General features: G+C 41.4%; 1 protein-coding gene across 1 annotated transcript in view; it reads right to left on the reverse strand.

Annotated features, from left to right (window-relative positions):
* Positions 1-22558, reverse strand: part of PCNX2 (pecanex 2) — a 145783-nt gene extending 123225 nt beyond the window's left edge. Inside the window, exons 1-8 of the mRNA XM_072331450.1 lie at positions 22304-22558; positions 16128-16336; positions 14079-14196; positions 11535-11571; positions 9786-11063; positions 2334-2481; positions 2020-2165; positions 670-763 (exon numbers count right to left, since the gene is read on the reverse strand). Coding sequence (XP_072187551.1) covers positions 670-763; positions 2020-2165; positions 2334-2481; positions 9786-11063; positions 11535-11571; positions 14079-14196; positions 16128-16336; positions 22304-22552 — 2279 coding nt within the window. The 5' untranslated portion in view covers positions 22553-22558. The remainder of the gene's footprint in view (positions 1-669; positions 764-2019; positions 2166-2333; positions 2482-9785; positions 11064-11534; positions 11572-14078; positions 14197-16127; positions 16337-22303) is intronic.
* Between the last annotated feature and the right edge of the window lie 1049 nt (positions 22559-23607).

The raw sequence follows: 23607 nt of genomic DNA on the forward strand, positions 1-23607 counted from the left end.
CTCTCTCATCCCTTAACTCTTACTAACACTCTATAACAATATGGAAAACATATAAGTCAATAAAAACACTCAGAATTAATTAAAACTCTTTTTACAAACATGCATAACATAGTATCACATCAGACAGCAGAAACCAGAATAGCAAGCCTGGGATTTGTGCAATCACTCTGAAAAGACCTTAAAAGACAAAATTGTTCAGGTACCTTTTTCAGAGTGGCAAATTACCATTAGGCATTTCATGAAAGTTAAATGGCTCTGCTGCTTGAATTCAGAGGAAATGGTGTCAGTAGCTGATACTGATGGGACCCAACAGGTAAGAGAAATAAGTAAAACAATAAGCTTGAGAGAATATCTGGTAACAGTCTCACTTAACTTTGTTTTATTCACAAACCTCATTTATATTGCCACGCCTGACTTCGGCTATTCCCAGATAGTAATGGAAATCACACAGGCTAGTTCTGGTTTTGATTTTCACTTTTCCACACCAATATTCTTACAAAGCAATTGCTGTTCTAGTACAGAATAAAAATGCATACTTTGACATCTTTAGAATAGGTTAATACATTTATTCTCCAGTGCTCTTCTTTCACACACATCTTTCAGATCTGCAGACTGCTTCATAGCATCAAGCAATGAAAACTCAGTTTCTAAAAATAAGGGTTTACTTACTGAGCGTTTGAAATACAGTCACAGTTTGATAGCTGATGTCGAAAATTTCCTTCCTTCTGACAGCCGGCCTTTAAATAACAGGATCTAATTTCCCCTTCAGAACATATATGGGTAAAATAAGTCAGTTACATGATATGATCATTTGTTTTGCAAACAAATTTACCAAAAAAATTAGGTACACGTATAAATATAAACCAGCTTTCAGTTTGCAAACTAGATTTATCTTTATTCACAAAGCAAATTAACATTTAAATAACTGAAAAATTTACAGAAAATGAGACAAATTCAAGTGAAACTTTGACCTCTTTTTCCATAAGCACAAGAATCCATGATAGCAAAGAGAAAGCAAATCAAAACAGCATTCATAGAAACATATTCATAAGAGGCTTATGGACTCCACCATCATTTAAATGCACGCAAGGTAAATGGAAAGACCATCCATTAATATAAGCTCACTGTAGAAGAAATTTTCTCTTTCTTCTCAGGAAGGTGAGGTGAAAAGGTAAAAACAGTGGAAAAAAAAAATCTGCTAAAACCAAAGGTACTGCACTCTCATTTCAGGAAGAAATGAAGAGACTGTTAAACTCAAGCCTGAGGCAATGCTATTCGGCTGCTCTCAGCCTCACTGCACACAAGGAACTGCAGCGCTGTGAGCAAGGCCAGGAGGAATCAGCAGAAAAACAAAACAACACTGGGATTAGGATCCCAGCTGCCATGAATACTCATTCACACTGGTTCTTAAGGCAGCTTTAAGGGAAAATGTAGTGGCTGCAATTCAAAGGTGTTGGCCAGGACCTAACAGGACTCCATGCAGAGTTCAAACAAACCACCATCAGGCAAGTTACAGCTTCAATCTCTAGTAATAGCTGTGGAGAAATTCTGCTCCAAGCATAGGCTTAAGACCACTTCACTAGTTAACTCACTTGAAAGTGGAGGCAGATCAGGACTCTCAACAAAAGTAATCACAGAGTCATCAGAGAGAGTTAAGCCTGAGCCAGCACCAACTCAAACTCAGATGGAGAAGACAACAGTAAAGAGGAGGAAGGTTTTGCCCACCCCTCCCAGCTCAAAGGCTCTGTGCCTGCACTTCTTGAGAATGATATTTGGAAAATAAACTTCTGGTATGTGTGGCGGTGTACAAACTTCACATCTGTGTGGCTGCATTTTGAACACTCTAGTTACTGCTGATCTGATAGTGCATTTACTGATATGACTAAGCCATCTTCTTTCATGCACACAGAAAACATGCAATCTGTAACAGGCAAGATGAGGAGCATCCTCTTAGGAAGACTAAAATTTTCTACAGAAACTTCTTCACACATTGCAATTATTCCACCTATAGAAACTCACCATTTTCATCTATGAACACATGCATTGCATCCACGGATAGCTCATCCTGTACAGACGCCTCAGGTCCACTTATTACTTGCAAGACAGAACTGTCTTGCTGAGAAGTTACTCGGTAGATTATCTGCCTTTGCCTGCTGCCCTGGTAACTTGACACAAAAACGTTTCAAAACTACTATGAGGAACTTTTTTCTTGTTCTCAATAAAACAGAAAGAAAGAGAGGTTAATTAAAAGTTTATGTCATTTCTACTCAATGAAACAAAACAGATTACATCATATCTTTGAAGTACAAAACTGTAAAGTAAACTGGCCTTACAGTGCTGTAAATTTGGCAGACTCTGGTAGCACTGGACTAGTACTAGCACGATCTTGGCTTTGTACATCTGATCTCTCCTGCTTAGGAAGTTGCTCACGGTGCTTTTCTGTTCCCATCACTTCTTCTTTTCTCTCTGTCGTCTGGCTATCTGGAAAACAGGGCAGTGAAGTAGTGCCACTCTCCACATACGACTATCAAGAGCGTTGTTCGTTACAACTGTGCAAAAATACCTCAACGAAAAGCTAAAACACAACAGCAAACACTAGTTTTATGAACATTAACATGACTTTATATAATATCGTTTAAATAACTTACAGAGAATGTTGGATGAGGAGATATTCTGACCTGATAAGGCTAAGTGAACACATTGTTTCAAGAACAGGCTGCACGATACAAAGGACACGAGTGAGAATTTCTGCTTTCCTTCTTTTCATCCAGAGGAAGTAATCTTCCCTGATCCATCGCAGCAAGTCTGCCTTCCTGAGAACCACAACTTGTTTCTCAGCTATGCGTACTGACAACAGATAAGCAGCAGTACTGCCTCATATTCTTTTACACTTATTCCCTTTTACAAAAAGAAGGGAAGCATCTTCAAAGGAATTAAGGCTGGAATTTGCAATGGAAACTACATAGCTACTCAACTTCTCTTCCTTACCAGTCACACTCCTGATGCAGTACAGAGAAAAACAAGCTAAACAATTTCATAGTAGCTTTCCCTATGTTTGGAAAATACTGAACTATAGATTTTAAAATACACACAATGGACTTGTACTGTTTCTACTACACTGACTATGCCAATTTATATCACCTATTTCAGGTTATATGTAAATGGTATATCATTTATTTCTATACACAAAAAATTTCAGGTGATGGTCTCTTTTAGTTACTTATGCTCATGCTGAACAGTAAAACATTTTGCACCTCCACTGCAGGATTCTCAAGTGCAACAAATATTGGCTTCATCACCACCATAAGCTATCAAACAACTAAATATTTAAGAAAAAAAACATGCTGCTATAGGTGCTGCAGTGTGCCCTGTAGCTTCTGTGCCTCTTACACTTAGCAAGGCATATGGATATGTACTTACCTAGACTTCTTGCAATATCTACTGCTTAAGTGCCTAAGAAATATAATCATCAAGGAAAAAAGAAAAAAAATAAAAAAAATAAAAAATCACAGAAATTCCATTTGCTAAATTGCATTTCCTTTCAAAAGAATTACCACCTCGACCTGCAAGAATCCCCAGTCAAGAATCGGTGTTATCATAGCTAAGGCAATCTAAGGATAAAATAGGTTCAAGGTTTCCAGAGAGAAAAGCACTATCTTTCCTTGGGCCAATGGATACCATTCAAGAGAGCAGGCAGGCTTTTGGATGCACAGATCTTTCTGACCACCTCTCTGAGATATTTTCCAGCCATACCAGCTGCTCTATCAACATCTTCCTTCTATAAACCTACCTGCCCTTAGGAATTAGGACACCTCCACACCAGTTTCAATTCACAAGACATTACCTTTGAGAATCTTAAAGGCTCAGACACCTGCACAAACTCCTCAGCCTCACTAAACAACTGTAGAATCCCTTCTCTCTGGAGATATTGCCTACTCAATTATTTTTATTTAAAAAAGTAAAATCCAGAAGATTAAGAACAACTTTAAGCGTACCACCACATTTTGACCCCAGCAGGTCTTGGCCCTTAGCGCAAAGCCAAACAGGCAGTACCAAATTTGAAGAACGTCACCAAGGCCACAGACCACAACCACAAGCCTAACCAGATACGGCTGAATGAGCAGTAGAAATAAAGACACAACATAACTCTTGCTTGAAACAGCAGCTCCTTTGGTTCGTGCTGAAAAAAATTTAAAATGTCCTTAGAACACCGAAAATGTTCCAGGTCTCGCATCTCTAAAGAGAAATCTCTAAGATTTTCCTTTTCTAAAGGAAATCTCTAAGAGATTGCCTGTGGAGCACACAGGACTTTGACTTCTTGTGCAGTACAGTGAGTATAAGCCTGGTTTAGGGAAAAGCTTTGCGTCTGTCATACAGGGAGACAAACTTTAATGGACCTTCCTGACTTATTTTCTCATATTAAAACAAACACACACAGGTTGGTGGGCTTTTCCTTCTTTCTTATTTAACGATTTTAACATTGTCTTAAGCTTCATCTTTATCTTATTTAACCATGAATTACTGCATCATCCTCTAAATCATGCAACTACCAGAAGCTGTAGACATCCCATCAAAATCATCTTGCCAAAGGTTTGGGCTGTTCAAGCATTAATAACTGATAGAGATCAGAAACCATGGTTGTAAAATCTAATTGGTCTCACATTGCCCAAAACTGGCTCTAGGGTTGAAACAAAAAGATTTTTCTAATTTGATTATCTAGTGGTTTCAGAAAATGACTCTCTTCCTCATTCCAAACCACAAGCCTGTCAGACTTTTTTCCTGCAGTAGTAAAGAGTCATGATAGTAAAAACATAAACAGTCCTGCTTCTTGCAGGCTTCATATGCCAATCAGTCAACACCTCAGTAATGAGTACTTCCAGCACTGGACAGATAGGCCCTATGGGTTTTTGACTAGTTTTCATAAGCACTTATTTCTTCCAAGTGAATTACACCTCCAGAATTTAAAGAGAGATAGGGGTGTCTAGACAAGGAGTGTCCTGCCAGGCTGCATAATGAGCTCCACATCACCAAAATGTTTCCTTGCAAAGCTTAACATTAAGTTACCAGGAAAAACAATCACCACAACCAAAAGAAGAGTAAAAGCATAACACATAGCGCAGGTGCACATTCACTATGGCCTTTGGCAAGACATGGAGCCAACATAACTGCTCCATAGCTCTGGTGTACTTGTAGCTGGGCCAGCAGAAGCTCCAGGCACAAGCTTGGGCTCAGCAAACACCTCAGTTGCAGATCTGGAAGCTATACGCCACATCTCAAGTACCACAATCCATCACTATGGTACTGCACACAGTTCTGGGCACCACAGTACAAAAAGAACAGAGAACTACTAGAGTGTCCAAAAGAAGGATACAAAGATGGTGAAAGATCTGGAGGGCAGGTAGTATCAAGAAGTCCCCTGGGTGTGCTCAGCCCAGAGCAGAGGAGCTGAGGGGAGGCTTCATGGAAGCTGCAGCTCCTCACAGGGAGCAGAGGGGCAGCGCTGAGCTCTGCTGTGTGTGACAGCGACAGGGCCCAAGGGAACGGCATGGAGCTGTGCCAGGGGCAGGGGGGCTGGGGACAGGGTCTGCACCAGAGGGTGGTGAGCACGGAATGGGCTGCACAGGGCAGCAGGCACAGCCCCGAGTGCTGGAGCTCAGGAAGTGTTTGACCATCACTCTCAGACAGAGGGTTTGGATTTCAGGTGATACTGGGTGGAGCCAGGAGTTGGGTTCAATGACCCTTGCAGGCCTCTTCCAGCTTGGGATATTCTACAGTTCTATAGATACATCATGCCTGGGGAAGGGTGGTGAAGAAGAGTCCTTCCACCTAGGTATCTAGCTGGAAGTCTGTATGCATGTCTTATATTTTGGTTGAACATAACATATATCCTGGTAAAATCCTTACCAAGACCACTGAGAAGAGTCTGACAGCAGCTTTACAGTTTGAAGGGCACAGCCTTTGTAAACACAGTAATCAAAATAAAACGACTATTTAAATTTGAAGCCTCTGTTTTAAGACCTCCTTTAATTTTATTAGGTAATTTTAATGAAATTTCCTTGTTCAGTAAAATTTATTCAGCACATTTTTTTATTGTTTTGTGCTTTTTCACCTGTCTTCCAGATGTTTTTCCCTTGTCTTTTACGTGCATATCCCCATTCCAATCTCCACAACTCAATCTTGAGAGTTAAAAATGCCACTGTTGTCATAATTTCAAACACCATCTGTTTTGAAATCTGGTCAAGCAGAATTAAGCTAATTAAGCCCAAGCCTCGTCTGTTCTTTAATTGCTGTTGCAGAATCTACTTCTTCCCACAACACTAAGCTCCAAAATAGAAAGTTTCACTTTGAACTGCATTTGTTCCCTGCTTGGTTACAGAAATAACTAACTTAAGTCACTCTGCTCTTGTCAGTACTCAGAATGAAACAGCTCTCCAACTAATGGTATCTCCCCTTCATATCTGTGGATAACATATTACAAAGACTAAAACCAGACAATTTAATCAACATCCCCAAATCTTCCATCATCCTTTCATCTTTAGAAGAACCTCGCATGAGTCCAACCTGCTTGTTTTACGTTTTTGTTGTCGTTTCCTATGTTGTAATTAAAAAACATTTTTAAAAGTAGTTTTGTTACTTCTAAACATCAACTGTACTATATACTTTATATGCAGCCCGAGACAATTCCTCAGAGCAGCCCAATCAAGTCAAAATGTTGGATACCCATGAAGTTTATGTACTTTATCCACAATTCACATTTGCCTGCTATGCTAGAAAAATGTTTTAAACATCAAAAAACCAACAAAAACACAGTAGTAAAGCTGGTCATCCCCAAGCATCGGCAGTGGTCAGTAAATCTGATGCAGTCCACAAATTGCTATAAAAGTTTACTTCAGGCAGTGAAGAAACTCATAAGATTATCTATTAATCAGGATTACCACATTAATCCTGAAGCAGTAGGAAAAGCTACTGGTACTCACTGTGCCTGTTACAGGACAGGGAAACTTAAGCACAGAAGTGACTTGCTCAAAATAATCAACAAGGCCAGTAACAGAGCTGGGAATAAAACCATGGTTTTTGAGGTCTCAAGTAAGTAACCGAATCATTAAAGCTAACAATGTCAGAACATCAATCTCCGAAATAGCTCCATAATTTCTTCACAGGTGTCAGCCTTGTCCTTGAACACACTAACACCACTTAAAAAGTCTGAAATTTTTAGGTCACAACCTATGAAACCTGTTTACAGACTATGCGTCACATTGAGCAAAGTGAGTTCCTCAGCCGTCATCCGAGGTGGCTTGGTGTTCCAGGTGCCTCTTACCTGCTCCCCTGCCCCAGCCTCATATTGTAGCTGTTGTTGGGACTGATGGCTTGATGTACAACATTCCTCGGCCCCATGATTACAAAGCAGTCTGTAGCTCTCTTTCTTAAACGTGGGGGGGGAAAAACTGAGTCGTTTAAAAATATCCACCTAAGTACATCTTAGCTTTTTATAGGAGCAGTGTAATTGCTAGGGATCCAAAAGAACTCACTCAAGGTTGTGGTTTATGCACTGACCAGAATGATGAGTGCCTTTTCTAAAAAGAGCCTGAAAAACATTTCAATTCAGGGCAGATGGCCCCTGTTCAGGTTCTGCCATGCAGGTCCCCACCAGTCCCACAGCTGGCTCTGTCCACTGGTGATTAACACTGTTCCAGATTCCAAGTCACTTGTGGCAGAGGTGACACGGGCCCTTATCCTGCACAGATCAGGTGTGCAGCTCCCAGCAGGGCAGAAGGACCCAAAGCAGACCCATAAGGCCAGCTTTCCCTACAAAGGGTATGGAAAATTTGCAGTTACCCTTCCATAGGCTTTCATTACGAGGGCGGTGAAAAATTGATTCAGAACTGGAAGGACAGTGGCCCAGAAGTCATTTTTAGCAAGTGCCAGTGGTACTTTCTCACGACATGGAAGAGATACTATGTCAACAGAGCAGCAGCAGCTTTTAAGAGCTGGCTTTTTTGCATCCTGTACTTAACACATCAAATCTGCCATCCTTGCCAGCATTAAGAATGCTTTTATTTTCTTGTACTGTGTTTTACTGAGCTGCCTACTGGCAAAGGGTTTGCTGGGTGAAGATGATGCAACTTCTGTTTCCACACAATTCAAAAGCGTGTGGAGGGTGCACACATCAAACACAGAACCATTTACAGCATTCACTCACTCACTTTCAAGACTGTTCTGATTCACAAGTTTTCCTGCCTTCTCCAAATTATGCAAAACATCAGCCTTCTTCCATGCAGCTCCAAATACACAGCCTTCCAGGAACTTGCCAAGTTTTTCACATTTCCCAGTGAACACCTTTGTGAGGTACATCTCATGCTCCTTTGGACTAGACATTTGTTATTATCTTCTGCCAATTAAGTGGTTTACAAGGTCAAAAGAATAAAGAAACAAAAGACAAACAACCTCCTCCCTCAAAACAACGGGTGCGTAGCTTTGCCTTTTGCCTCCCCTCTATTATATTTCTTTTTGAACAACCACTTTAAAGCAGGAGTAAATGTTTATTCAGATCTGCTTTAAAACGCTCTTTTGTTAAAAGCACATTTGTAATTGCAAGGCTATAAACAAATTAGAGGCTTTCTCATTCCTAAAATCAAATCTTACTGCAGGGAAGCTGCCAGTAATGACAGTAATATATTTTAGCAAAGAGTACATTCTGACTAGGCAAGAAAATAAATAAAGCCTACTTGCTGTAAACAGCAATTGTCTTTGAACTACATCTTCCCAGCTTAAGAAGTTTGGGCTGAGTAGCCTTTTCCCTACAGCACCAATACAAGGTCTGCAGACACCACACGGTGACAGAAGCCACTGCAGAATCACACCTATCCAGGAGGACACTTGCTGGGCCTGAAACAGCTCAACATGCCCTAGAAACGCACAGGGCAGCCTAGCTGCATACGTATTAAGTCTAAATGTTTATCAGGCACTGGAGGTAAGGAAATGGAAAGGTAAGAAACTCACATCTGGCCACTTCAAATATGAAATTGGTTTGAAGAAAGGCGTTGAATCCTCATGTTTCTCAAGGCCTTTAGGTTTGAATAAATGAATTTAGTTTGCTAGATCTAAAATCTAATAACCATACATACATGAATCAAGTTTGTTTTGTGTCATCATGGAATTCATGGATAATGATATATTCTGATTAGACATTGCTTTCCTTTATGGAGGCAGTCTTCCCCTTTCATATTACTTCTGAAAGCCATTTACTTCTATAAAGGTGACGTTCTGAAATCACCACCGCATAATGGAAGTTTTATAAAGGGGAGGGGTGAGGTAGAGGAAAACAGATGTCTGAGAGCCAATCTATGGAAAGGGATGCTGTTTTGACATGGAGAGAAGCTGCATTGCTGGGCAATTATTATTGCTTGTAAGAGAAAGTACAAAACTTTAACTACACACAAGTTCTTTAAGAATTCTTCTTGATTTTTCCACAGTCCAGGCCTGTCAGGTGCAAGATATTCTAGCACAGAACATTAAACACTAAATATTAAACACCTACTGAGGTTAACATTAGATTTTTCTAAGGGTGTCTTTAAGAAAATGTACTATTCCAGAAACTTCAGCTGACACTATCACACTTTCATGAAATCACCCCATTCCAACCAAGCCCAGACTTCCACCGATTAGTAACAAAACCAGTTCTCATCTCTGTATTCACCCTACTGTGGATCTCAGGGCAAGGTGCTATAAACAACACAACTAATCTCAACTTTCTTATTTCAAAAGTTGTAAATCATGCACCATACCTCCAGCAGAGATGTTTTCTTTTGTAACCTCTGTTTTGACAGTAGACTGATTAGATGCCTTCATCTTTGAGGTATTAATGGATTCCAGAAGGGAAACAAACTCTAGAAAATTAGACTCATTGGGCACCTGTCCTTCTTTAGCTTCTAGATCAGATTTAGAAGTTGGTAACGTCTTCTCTTTGTCAGATGTCTCCACAGAATTCTTACTTAAAAGCACATCTGTCCCACTGTCTACGCTCAGCACCCGCATGTGCCTCTTTTCATGAGCAGTTCTACAGGATTGAGGATCTAGGCTCTGTAGTTCTTCTTTTGAACTCAAAACCACATTTTGGACATTTTCAGAAGCATTCTTCTGATTTGGATCTGAACAAGTGTTTGTTTCTGAACAGGCATTTACTGGATTGCTGTGTTCTTTTACTGCATCACCAGACTCATAGCCAGAGCAATGGTTGGATGACAGATCTGTCCTCAACATTTCTGGAGTTCTTTCACTTTCACTAATTTCTGGACAGTCATTACCTTTGCTGTCATCAGACAAATCAAAAGTTATAACAGGAATTCTGAGCTGTTCATTAGTCTGCTGACTTTGCCAATCTGCTGTGACTATACCAGACTCAAGAGCTGAGCTTGTTCGCTCAGTACCCAGAGCCCTCAGATGGACAGAGTCTGCTAGGTCACTGAGGGCGCTGTTTGGTGTGCTGCTCATTGTAATGACAATTTTAATGGGTTCACACAGCTGGTCTCCAGGAAGAGAGTTGTCAACAATTGCAACAGCAGTCTCACTATCTGAGCAGTCAAGGTCTTCATTGGTACTATCAGCACTGCAAGAACTTTCCACAAGCTCAGGATCTTTGGTTGTAAAAGCACTGCACTGTGGGCAGTTACTTGTAAAGCTTGCCTGCAGCGAGCCATCTGGTAATTTCTCTCTTTTGTGACTTCTCAAATTACTCGAATGGTCTGAAATAACTGAATTTTCACTGTCCCACGGTTCCAAAGAAACTCCAGTCCTTAAAACATCGCCTTGCAATGAAGAAATATTAGAGAAATTTTTAGCTATATCTCTGTCCATGAGAATAACTTGTGATCCACGTTGCTCATCCTCTCCACTTTGATTTATTCCAGTTCCAGAAAGTGTTTCCACAGCAGCTGGTTTTGTCACTATTGCTGATGTTGTAGAACCTGAAGCAGAGGCTAAGGAAACTGGTAATACATCTCCTTTAATACCAGGTGAGGTAGATGAAACTGGTGGTACAGACTGGTCTTCTAATACTGTAACCCCTAACAAAAGACATAACATGAATTAGGTTTCACAAACAGGATGACTTCACATTATCAAGGTAAAATCCTTAGCTAGCAAAAATCTGTAAAGAGTCTGCAGTCAGAAGATGTTTAAGAGCTTTAAGATATTACCTGAACACTAGCTTCCTCTTCCAGTGGATCCCAGAGACACAACACATCCCAAGAGCACGGGAGAAAAACTCTTTAATCTCTCTATATCAAAAATGGGGAAAGCTACTTGGTATTCTCACCAAAAGGCTGTGGTCCAAACGGCTCAGCTGACAGCTAACAAAGCTTCTGTGAGAATTCCCTTGAGATTTTGTTACCTTGAGCTTTTCCATTCAGATCCTAACATGAAGCACGACAGATCATGCTGCAGGGTCTTCTGTGTCTTTATTTATTTATTTTTTTGTTTGTGGCAAGTAAGGATGAAATAAAAGTTTAAAGGGTATTATAATGCCTTTAAGATACCTTTGAGATCTTCAATAGTTTCCCGTGTTGGCAGGTCCTAAAAACAAAAACCACACAAAATTGGTAAGGCTATGTATTAAATTCTGTTGGAAGAAAAGAAATACATGTAATGCAACAGTTCAATGCAGTAGTTAACTAATCAGAGGTTAATTACAGCACTGGTATTTGGTAAACACCATTGAAATTTGGATGTGTACCTCCCACAAAATGCAAAGGGTGGGTGATGGAGATGGTTATAGAACGGACATGCTACAAAATGCATCATTGCAATTGTGTGTGTTATATCTGGGGAGAAAGAAAAGTGAAGATTTTGTTTTTGAAAACATTCTGCAGTGCCTAATCCAGACCTTCTTAAAATAGTTCAGGAGTAGAACACATTCATCTTTTCCACTTCTCATTTTAGTGATTTAAAAATATGTAGCTGAAAAAGTTTGTTCTCCAGTACTTGGTAGCAATTTCTCCACGAAGAGCTAGAGGAGAAAGCCATTCAGTTATCCTACAATCATTCAGATTGTGAGGATATTATAGAGGTCATTTAGCCCAAACCCTTTCCCCCTACACACACACACTCAAGGCAGACACAGAGCAGGTTGCTCAGGACCATCTCCAGTAGAGCTTTGAATATCTCCATGAATGGAGATTTCACAGCCACTTTGGACAACTGCTTCCAGTATTTGACCACACTTCCAGTTAAATATATATATATATATATATATATATAAAAAGAATACTTTTTTCTTTTTTAATCCAACCATACTTTTGTCCACTGCCTCTTAGTCTTTCACTTTGTACCCTCTGAGTGTGCTTAGTCCTCCCCATATCCTTCATTGGGAAGGTGAAGACAGTACATTCTTTCAGTCTTACATAGATCTGCCTGCCCTCATACATCCAGTGCCTTATTTCCCAGTCATTACTGCCAGTGGCCCTTTGCTGGATTCTCGTCAGCAGGTCAACATCTGTTATGCAGTGAAGAGCCCTGAGCTACACAGTACTGCAGAGAAACATTTTAGGAGCAAGAACCAGAATGGAGAACTAGCAAAAAGTTACTGGGAAAAAATAACATGGATCACCTCAGGCTGACATGCACCAAAATTAAGAGGAAATAATTATTACATTTTACAATCTCATAGTAATAGCCTGGCAGCAGGAAGAGTATATTGGGTTTGATTAGACTCAATCTACATGTCTGAGTCTCCCATTTCCGAACAAGTTCCCTGGAAAAAAAAATTAGTTTGTCGACTGGACAAATACCAGAATATTGGGGACTAGGACAGAAACAAGGTGGAAAATACTTTTTCTCATAAAAGAAAAATTGTTAATGTCTGTGAATCATACAGATGCTACAAAAAGGTAGAAACACTCCAGGAAATGAGGAAATACTTTTGACTCGATAGTTTGAAGTAAATAAGGACACAAAAGGGGGAAAAAATGAAGACAATGAAGTATCAAATAGCTACTTATTGAGAGATCACTAACCATCCTCTGCACTGAATGAGGCAGGAGTCCTGTAAAAAGAATAGTATGGGATCACATAATTAAAGATGTTATCACAGTATACTTGGGGAGCAGCTTAAGATTACACAGATAGCATTCATTCTGTTTTCTAATTTTTGTACGCTTTTGTACAATCAACAAATGTACAGTTAGCACAGTGGCATGGTTAGGCTGGTATTTTACAGGTTGTATAATTTGAAAGATTATCGCAGTGGAAAGAGATAATCAAAGATAAATGAAATACTCTCCCATATCCTAGGCTCGCAATAGAAAACTCCAACAGGAGCCATCTCCAGAAAGCAATCCTTCCCCAGTGGGGGTCAGCCCTTAAATGGGGTCTAGGGGAGGTGCACTCAGGCTCCACCCACTCTTGTCACACAGCTAAATTGCCTTCACCTGTGGCTGACTCAGAGCTTACCTCAGGTGATCAATCAGTGGTTCAGGCTGGGCTCAACTTTATTCTTCAAACTTCTCATGAATATCTCTTATTTTTCTTAAATAACATCTACAAACATCACTTTTACACTAAGTGATTCAGAAAGCATAGCCAGTAGTGTGAAATCTATGTATTTTCAACCTTGTGTAGATAAAACCTGATTTAAATCTAGGAGTTACATTTTCTTTAAATATTGAACTCTTATTTTATAACCATAAGTCCAGTTACACAGCAATAAGTTACTAATGCTTCAGGAGCTGACTCCTTCTCAGGGAATGAGAAACTGCTCTAACAGCATTAACTTCTTTCTCTGAAAGCAGCCTTGAAAACTAGCTGTCCTCAGCAAGATTTTCAAGTCATTTGGTATCTATAGAGCAGACAGACATCTCTCAAGACTTACAGAATTATCTACTGCAGGTTCAGCTTTGTAAAATTATACTTGTTGGACAAGGCCAAGGCTGAGCAACAGCAGTAGTTACACAAGGTATCACTTCAACTTGAAGCAGACTTGCTTCCCATCATCAGCATCTGACTGTACAAAATTCCATGTGATAAGAAATACATTGAAAAAAAGTGAAAAAAGTGAAAACGTTATTACCAAAAAGCATACTAACCGCTGCCCCAGATGAGCTCTGTGAGTGGAGAGCTTCTATCCTCGAACTGCTGTGTATTGTTGGGGTAGAGCCATTTTGGTTGGTCTCACCAATTACACCATTATCCCCAATCTTATTGCTAAAAAGAGAGAAAGGGAACCAAGTTATTTACTTACCTCCCATCAAACAATCACTTGAAATGCAATGCATAATGTCTGTTCATATAATCATTAGACCATGAAAAGTGAAGTTGTTCCCTTTGACTTAATTAAAAGAAGCATATATTACAGGCAGCTATTTAATCATTTCCTTGGTGGATACATTCATCTATTCACTGCTCTTAGACATAGGCTTTCCACAGATGTAAGCAAAGATTCTTGGACAAGATGTACTATTAAGAATCAACGCGTTCTCTTTCTCAGGTATAATGCAATAAACATTTACTTGGAATAAATAAATAATAAATCCCCATTGTGATGAAACGTTAAAAAAAACATTTGTTTTCCCAATTTTAGTTTTAAAACCCTACAGCTATATATAAGCTATACAATTATTTCTCCAGAGGGGGGTTCTCAGTCACCTTCACACAACTTTTTCTGTAATAAGCTGACTTCAGAAACTTGTTCAACCAACACACCAAGGCCTGTTTAAAATCTATCAGACAGCTAGCCAAAATAGTCTCTATTTTTTGATCAAGAGCTAAATAACAAACTGCTGCATTTATGACCTTCTATAAGGAAAAGTTGAAATGACTTTACACACAGATTTTAAGAGATGCCTGAAAGGCATCATTCAAACCAAAATAAATCCTTCATATGATAATCGACTTATGAGAGGCATTTCTGAGAAGAGCCTTGGTGCAGGCAGACCTTGACAATACCAGCAAAGTTGCTGCTAGGATTGTGCCACAGACATGCCAAAAACACAAGAGAACAGTGCTAACGAGGTACACAAACAAACCTGATACTGCACAGTTTGCACAGAGCTAGCAGTAGCAGAGCTTACCGTAGCAACTATAAACACACCAAAACCAGAACAAGAAGTTCACATATCCAGAACTCTTAGTCAGAGTCTGGAAGCTGTAACAAACAACTCCGTTTAAGCTATGGTTGGACATTTTATGCTGCAGCCACTGCTGGGTGTACCATACATAGGTTCTTTCACATCTGTTGTAGAGCTTGCAAACAATGAAAGCTGGCTGCCAGCTTCATTTGTTTCTATGACACAAGCTTGAAAAGACAGTAAAAAGAAAGTCTCAATATATTCCAAAAAGTTTTAAGCAGAATATTCTACACAGACATGATTCTGGAAAATCTTTGTTCTAGTCCGAAGTCCAACATTTTTAGATTTAATACCACACCAATAAGGCTTATTGACTGTGATTATTTATTTGCAGCACAGAGGAAAGGCTGGAAATACCTACCCAATGACCTGAGAAATGAAAGCAGCTCTAACTTTATTCTTGAACAGTAGCACAGAAGAATTATGGCAGTCAGAAAAAGGAAAACAATGTACAAATCTAGGCTTGATCAGAAAATGTAAGCTGCTATGAGAACACAACACAAATTTTCACTCAGGCTTTCAAAGCCATGATAAAAAACATTTTCTTTGCCAACAGGTGCACATCATTTCCTTGTCCCTTCCTAGAAGCTGAAATAGGAACAAAACACACTTTTCTTTCTGTTGAAGAAACAGCTCTTCTCTCTCACCTTCAAACTTCTTTAGCACAGGGGTAAAACCAGTAAAAGCCTCTGCTCTTCCTTCAGCCTTTAACACTTCTTTAAAAACTCCCAGGTTTTCTCTATGATCTTTTAGTCCCTCCCAGACAGGTCTCTTTCCTTCAGGAGGTCCAGTGGCTGCCCCATCCCAAAACCAGGTGCAGCTCTGCCTGCTGCATCACAAGCACACTAGAACCACTGAGAATAAAAGCACTGATATGGGTTTTAGAAATGCCATTCCCCACAAAATTGTAGGAGTTTTCTTGCTGTCAACGGGTATTTCTGCTGCACAGGACAGTGCAAACTTATCAGAAATATACAATGTACCAGCAACGCATAATGCGAGGCTTACCTATGATTTGAAGGCTGAAGAACTGTATTTTCTTTGGGGACCTCTGCATCTTTACACTGCCTTCCATTTTTTCTTGGGACCTGTTGTTGAATTGCTTCGCCTTTATCAAACATAAGGTGCAGACGGTAACTGATCACCTTAATTGCTGTGAAGAACACTGTCACTAAGCTGCAGTATGCAAAAGCCGTAACTGCATTTGCTGGACAAGCCTATAGAAAGGAATAATAAAGACATAATCATTCAAGTTTATTACAAGATGGTGCTATTTAAAGACAATTTTAATATTTTTTTTTATTATTTCTAATTGTCTGTTATTTGTACCTCTACGGAGTTTTGCAGACACAAGTACTGTACCTCCATACAGAAATCTTGAGTTCTACTCATCAGAAAGTTCTAAAGATTTGCTCAAATTTCAAACCATTTCTTCTTCTTTTGATTAGCTATGAAGAGTTTCTTTTGTTAATGTATCCACAAAGCCAGTAAAAGATCATAATTAACAAACATTGTTAGAACACTCTCAAAACAACCCTTCTAGTACTTGAAGGGAGCTTATAAATAGGAGGGAGGCCAATTCTTTTACATGGTCTGATAGTAATAAGGTAAGGGGGAATGGCTTTAAAGTAAAAGAGGGAGGGTTAAGATTAAACATGAGGAAGAAACTCCTCACTCTGAGGGTGCTGAGGACATGGCACAGCTGCCCAGAAAAGCTGTGGTTGCCCTATTCAAGGGCAGGTTTGATGGAGCCCTGGGCAGCCTGAGCTGCTGGGTGACAGCCCTGCCCACAGAGGTAGAACTGTATGGTCTTCAAGGTCCCTTCCAACCCAAGCCATTCTATGATTCTATGAAAATTCTCCACTCCCAGGACAACACAGCTTTTCCTGCATTATCAGCCACAAAACAAAAGATTAATTATCCACTAACAGGAAGCTCCTTTTGATAAACTGCCATTTTACCATTTCTCAGCTACGAGAGTAATGGTAAAAACACTAAAATGCTGCAGTTTCATTGCCTTTTTCTAACACTTCTCAACATCTCCTATTGCCTCTACTGCTGAAGAATTAAAAAATAATAATCAGGATCAGTCAAAACAAACAAATGTAATGAATTTGGAGAGAGGCAGCAGCGTCTTAGAATGCTTTTTTTCCTAAAGTTCATAATCATTAATTTGCAGCTGTCTGTGTCTGCTGATTTGGGATGGGCACCGTGTCTCTTAGTCATCACAATGAATTGTAGTTCAAACACAGACATCGGTACGTCATGTCTGTGAAGGAACAGAACTCTCCTATGTAAATACTTCCTTACTGTAAAGAAAGATTCATAATAAATACTTCCAGTTACATTTGAAGGGCCAGAATCTTCATATCTATGGTCACAAAAACATCCTTACGTAAAGTTTTTATTCAGCTGCAGAGAGATCTAATTTTGTGCCCTAAATCTATAATTTTAAATACCAGCTTTGGAGATCAAGGATCATTTGAATTTAAAATCATTTCAAACTCAGAAATGAACCACACTTCACCCACATAGATAAGGAAGGGTATGAAGTACATTCACTTCATCTCTAAAACAAGCCACCACGTTTATCTTGATGTTGAAATGAGTATGCTGAATCATTTCTGCGTTACCATCAGCAAATGGGTTGCTGCTCCTCTGCTGCATTTAGCTTTTCAGGTTAATTCTTTCTTAGGACTATTCTGATTCATACAGAATCACAGAATGTCTTGAGATGGAAGGACCCAACTCCTGCCTCCACACAGGACCACCCAGAAATCATAACACTGATTTCTCACAGCTTGGAGCTGTGACCACTGCCCTGGGGAACCTGTCCCAGGAGCCAACCACCCTCTGGTGAAGAACCTTTTCCTGATATCCAACCTGAACAACTGCTGAATTTATTACATAAAAGTAGCGAAGCTATCTAGCAGGTATATATTACTAACAGTACCTAATGAGAAAAATGTTACATCCTACAAATTGAGTCTTGTTAAGAGTCCTTCGTTTTGTATACACATGCAACATGTATGCATACACCAGAACTCAGCATGCTCTTTGGTCATTTACCGAATCTGGGCCAGAAAGAAGATGTATTTGCAAAGCAGTGCTTTCACAGTAGAAGGCTTGGTAGATAAAGTTGAAGAATTTGTGTTTTATGATCAAAACATTTGCAAAACATGAGTTAAAAATCGCTTGGTTTCACAGAGAATGACTGCCAAATGTCTGCAAGGGTGTCTTTCAAAGAGGTGCGTTCACATTCCAGGAAATCTCTTCAACTACACACTAAAAGCATGGACTGCCCACTCAGTGATAAAAAAACACCTCAGAGTGAGACACCAGAATCGAAGGACTTCATAGGTGACACCTATAAAGCTTAATACATTTTAAACGAATAACGTCAAAAGGACACAACAGAAACAAACTTCCAACAACCCAGTCTATGTTTACATAGAGTACACTACAGGAGAGAATCATCAGAAGCTCCTGAATCCCTAAATGAAAAAGAGGATTGGTTGTAGCTGACACTCAGTGCTGCGTGTTCTCATCCCTGCCTTCTGACCAGAGCTCCCAGACACAGTTGGTGCCTCCCCGTGGTCTCCTTGCACCCAACATACAGTGCTTCCAATGGAGTACATGCTAAGCACGCTCACAATTCAAGATCTGCCTATAAATAAATACATAAATAAATAAGATCAGCATATTCTTAATATTCTGGATCTTGGAAGAAGCTAGGCAGAAGAAGCTGGCAGCTTCCTTGCTGTTCATGCAAGGAATTGGGAAAAAGATGAAGGTGGGGATGGAAAGCCTTGGACTTTCAGAAAGAGGCCTCTTGTGTAAGGGTAGAAGTGTCATCTGAGTGCAGCTGGTGTTCCCAGGTACGGATATGTGAAAGCTACAAAAATTTGCCTGAGCTAGGGGAAATTAAATTACAGACCACTGAGGAATTATATTATAGGTTCACTTTTGCTGTACTAGAGTTATTATCAGCCTCATTTCCTACAGAAATTAGGTTTTATAATCACACCATGTGTCTGTTTGCTCATCAACTCTCCAGCCCCGCCGATGAAGAACTTTTTAACTCTTTAGCAACTGTCACCTAATTTTGATAAAACACCTGCTCAAAGCAGGCCAGTAGCTTCCAATATCAGAACACTGTGGGCCACAGGCAGACACTCAGGTTCACATGTTTGAAATGCCACTTGGCTTCCTGCTGTGGATGCAGCAGGGTTGGCCTGCCCATGCAGACAGAACATCTCTGCCTGGGGTTTCTGCCAGCCCACAGGCCACTGCCAGGGAAATGGCCAACTTATGCCTACTAACATTATTTCACTAGCTCAAAGGTAGAGGTGACTAAGGTGCATATTTCCTAATATGTACATTTCCAAACATGTAACGTTTGACCAAAATATTGCATCTTGTAAATAACTGGACTGAACGATTAAGTTGGTTAGACCCAGACATAACCCACCTGATGCACCTAGATGTAGATGGTACATTGCCCTCATCTCAGCCTTGGTGTGCTACAGCACAAAAATGATGGGAAATGTGCAGTCAGACACTACAATGAGGCTTGGTAAAGAAAGATTGGGATATACCATAGCACTGACATCAAAGATACATACACTGAAGTTCTTTTAGCTGAATTAATGTCTAAGAGATGTCCCTAACACATTGTAGAACATGGAAAAACAGGTAGCAAATCCTAGGGGTGTAAACTCAGCTTTAAGAGTGCATTCTGTCTCCTAATAAATATGCTAAGAGCAGCATAGTTTAGCTATCTATTCCAGTGATACACATATCCTTACTGTTACAGAAGGAGAAATTAGATTAAAGTGTGGTCAGCTGGGACTGGAAGCAGCTGACACACTGCCAGCTTTATCACAGTTTACCTCTGAGTAATTTGTTTACGTGCCCACACCCTTATATTGCCATGCTGTATTTATCATGGTATGACTTGAAGACCTAACGTTCAACTCAAAAGCTTCCTGTCCAGCAAAAGACAGAAGAAACAATCACTAAGCTATCTCAAGGACTCACAAAAAGGCAGGTGCACGCTGTCTTGAGGCTCCTAGAACAGGCTGCAATATAAGCATCTCCAAAGCCATTTCTCTGCTTTACTGGTGTTGCACTGGGGCTGACCGCGGACAGGCATCTCTGCTTGTCAGTGTCACTAATAGCACACATACACACAGCACCTGGGAGCCCTGTGCTGTCTGTTACTTTAATCCACCAAACCATAATCTGTTACAAGATCTGCCCTGGCAAGTTTATAAAATAACCTAACAATATTGAAAGTTGATTTTTAATAGCAACGATGTTCCAAATAGTTTTCAATGTATATTTTTAATAGCATATCTGTTGCTACAAAGAATAAATGAAAAAGAAAAGATGAAACAGAACTGCATTTTCAGGAATGGTGAAGTTCACAAGGGAACAATTAGTACCAGAGTAAGCTGTGCTGACAGTGCTGGAAAACAAAATCCTCGATCCACACAACAGAAACAACTTGATACTATAAGCTCCTCAATGCTACTGTCAGCACATCTCAGCTGAGCCAGTGGGAAAAATCTAAAAGCAGCAGGATGGGTTTTGTCGCTTCATTCCAATCAAACTGTTTCAGGGAGACTTTCTGGCTTTGTTAGAAGTGTAACTGAGACAATCCAAAGCAAAGGAATGTTTTTAGTAGCAGCACTCTAATTTGTTCTGACTTTGCCATTCCAAGAGATACTGGTGACTGCTTAAGCTGATTCTGAAATAACACGAATACCACTCCAAATATCACCAAAGATTGTACGTAAAATTCCCCAAAGAAATCCTTGAATTAAAAAAAGAGGTTCAAGTTTCTAAGTGGCAAAAATATCTGTCGCCCACAAAGTTTACAAAACCCACTTAAAAGCAGGAAAACAAATACTTGAGGACATCATTACTTGAGCAAGCAGCACCATAAATGCATTATTCTTATCAAGGATAAAGAACTCCCATAGCGACACATTAGCTCAAGAACACAAGTCCTTCATTTAACCAGATGATTCATCAGAAAGCCAGCCAGTCTGCAGGAGTACATCCATCAAGACAGACAAACACAAAGCCCAGGAGAAAGGAAGGAAAAAGTCAGATTGATAAATCCGGTTTTCTTCTTTCTCCCTTTATATCATTTCTCCCATTTAACATTTGCTTCAAACTGTGGCGTTCTTTTGTGCAACACTATTAGTCTAAAAATGTCCCAGAAGGCAACACACTCTTTTGGATATATACCTACTTACTCTGGCTGGAAAACAAAGTTAACCATCACCTTTTTTTCCATCATCTTTTTTTGAAAAATCATGCATGCCACTTTGGCAGCAATTCTTATCACATTAGGCTCTTGTTGGCTTGCAGAAGACAGAGACTCTATTCACCAGAAAACAAAGTTATGTTGGCTTAAGAGCTCCACAACCCACGCTTACAGGGATTGAACACAATCCGTGCCAAAAGTCACGCATACTAATTGATTTTTAAACATACATAACTGACCTCTCACTGGAATTCCAGAGAGACTCATGAATGTCCTTTGCAAATCAGGGTCATCTCTGACCATAGAATCATTTGAGGTTGAAGGGACCTTCAAAGGTCAACCAGTCATCCAGTCCAATTCCACAGACAGGGGAAAAAGACCTGCCATGAATTTTTGCTAAGCTACAGACACTAAAGAGTTCACCAAAGAATGGATGCAATGATCCTGCAAACTACTTCCGAGCTTTCCTTGGGCAGAGGGAAGCACGCCAAAACTGAGTCAAACTTCCAGGTTCTATATTAAAGTTCGGCAAGCGAATCCCAATTAGTAATACCACTGACCTGCAATGCTTAGCACAAGGTGAGTTGCATGGCACGAGGAGCACTGCGACTCACCAGTGACATTCAGGCACTTGATTTTCTGACATTATTTACCCCTCTCGGCTGGTCAGACCAGAGCGGGCGGCAAACAAGAAGCCGCCCCCGAAGGGGGTTCTGAGAAGCCGCCGCAGCCCCCCGCCTCCCCAGGCCGCCCCAGTGGCGGGGCGCGGCCTCCTCGGGCGGTCACGGCGGGGACGCGGAGCTCGAGGCCGAGGCCGCGCGCTGCCTCTGCCGCAAGGCCGAGGTGCGGCGCGGCCCCAACCGCCGGGCCGCTCCCCGCGCCCCCACCCCCGCCCCACGGTGCTCACCAGGTGCATGGCGAGCGGCAGCGTCAGCAGGAAGAGCCAGAGATAGAGGTGGCAGCTGTTGGTGAAGGCGCCCTGCTCCGGGTCGTGGTACCAGCCGCCGGTCAGCGCCGCCCACACGCCCTGCCCCACCAGCCGCGCCGCCGGCGACACCATGGCCGCCCCTCGCCGCCCCTCAGCCACCCGGCGCCTCCGCCGCCGCCATGCCGGGTGCCGGCGGATTCTCCCATGGTGCCCCGCGACGCTGAGCATCCCGCCCCACCCCGGCCGGGCCGGGCCTCCCTCCACTCGGCCCCGCCGCCAAGCCGCTCACGGGGCCGCGCCCGGCTGCCGGTAGCGCCAGAGGGGCGGCCGCTGTGGGCGAGCGGACGGACGGCGCAGCGGAACCGCGTCCCGGAGCGCGGCGGCTCGCAGGTGCGGGGAAGGCCCGGCCCACCGGGCGGCACCGCGCTGGGCCCGGCGCAATCCCCCCATTCACCGCCACGAGGTTATTTTACCCAATTCGTCAGGTGTTTGTCAGCCAAACCTCGGCCCACTTGGTGGTACCCCGAGCTCTGCTTTGAGTTTGATGACAACTGAGCTTGAATTAGAGATTTTATAGTACGCGAGGGGGGTCAGAAGGTAGGTGTGCATGGCAGTGAGAGGGGACCAAGAGCAGGTAAGCTGAAGGCAGCACAGGGGACACGGGCCACATCCCTGTGGCACGCCTGAGGGAAGGTGGCAGGCAACGGGTGCCATTAAACAACGTGTCTGAGAGGTAATTCAACATATCTAAGCTCAGCTCCCAATGCTGCAGCCACATTGGATGCCTGTGCTGGATGCTTGATAGGTTTGAGAGCCATACAAACAGGAGGGATGGCACCACTTATTGCAGATGTCTGTGGGATTACAGCCATGGGACGAGGTATTTGCTTGGTTTGTCCTTGCCAAGAAGTCTTCTAATCTGTAATATTGTGGGTGCCCCATCCCTGGAGGCATTCAAGGCCAGGCTGGACGTGGCTCTGCACAGCCTGGTCTGGTGGGTGGTGCACATAGCAGGGGGGCTATGTGTTCTGGCATTGCCCCGCATGCCGTCCCATTAAACATGTCTTGCATTACATCTCTCTCCCTTTGGCAAATGGAAATTTTTATATTACCTTTTGCACAGTAAGGTGGATTTTTTTTTCAAAGGCGGCAAATTTTGTTAACACACACATCAAACACAATCACCAGCCATCAATAAGATTTTAATAGGTAGTGATTCCAAATAGTAATTTTTCAGGAACTACCCAAGTTGTTTCCTATATATGTATATGAGCTTCGCCATC

Source organism: Excalfactoria chinensis, chromosome 3, assembly GCF_039878825.1.
Source record: "Excalfactoria chinensis isolate bCotChi1 chromosome 3, bCotChi1.hap2, whole genome shotgun sequence".
NCBI classification, from domain to species: domain Eukaryota; kingdom Metazoa; phylum Chordata; class Aves; order Galliformes; family Phasianidae; genus Excalfactoria; species Excalfactoria chinensis.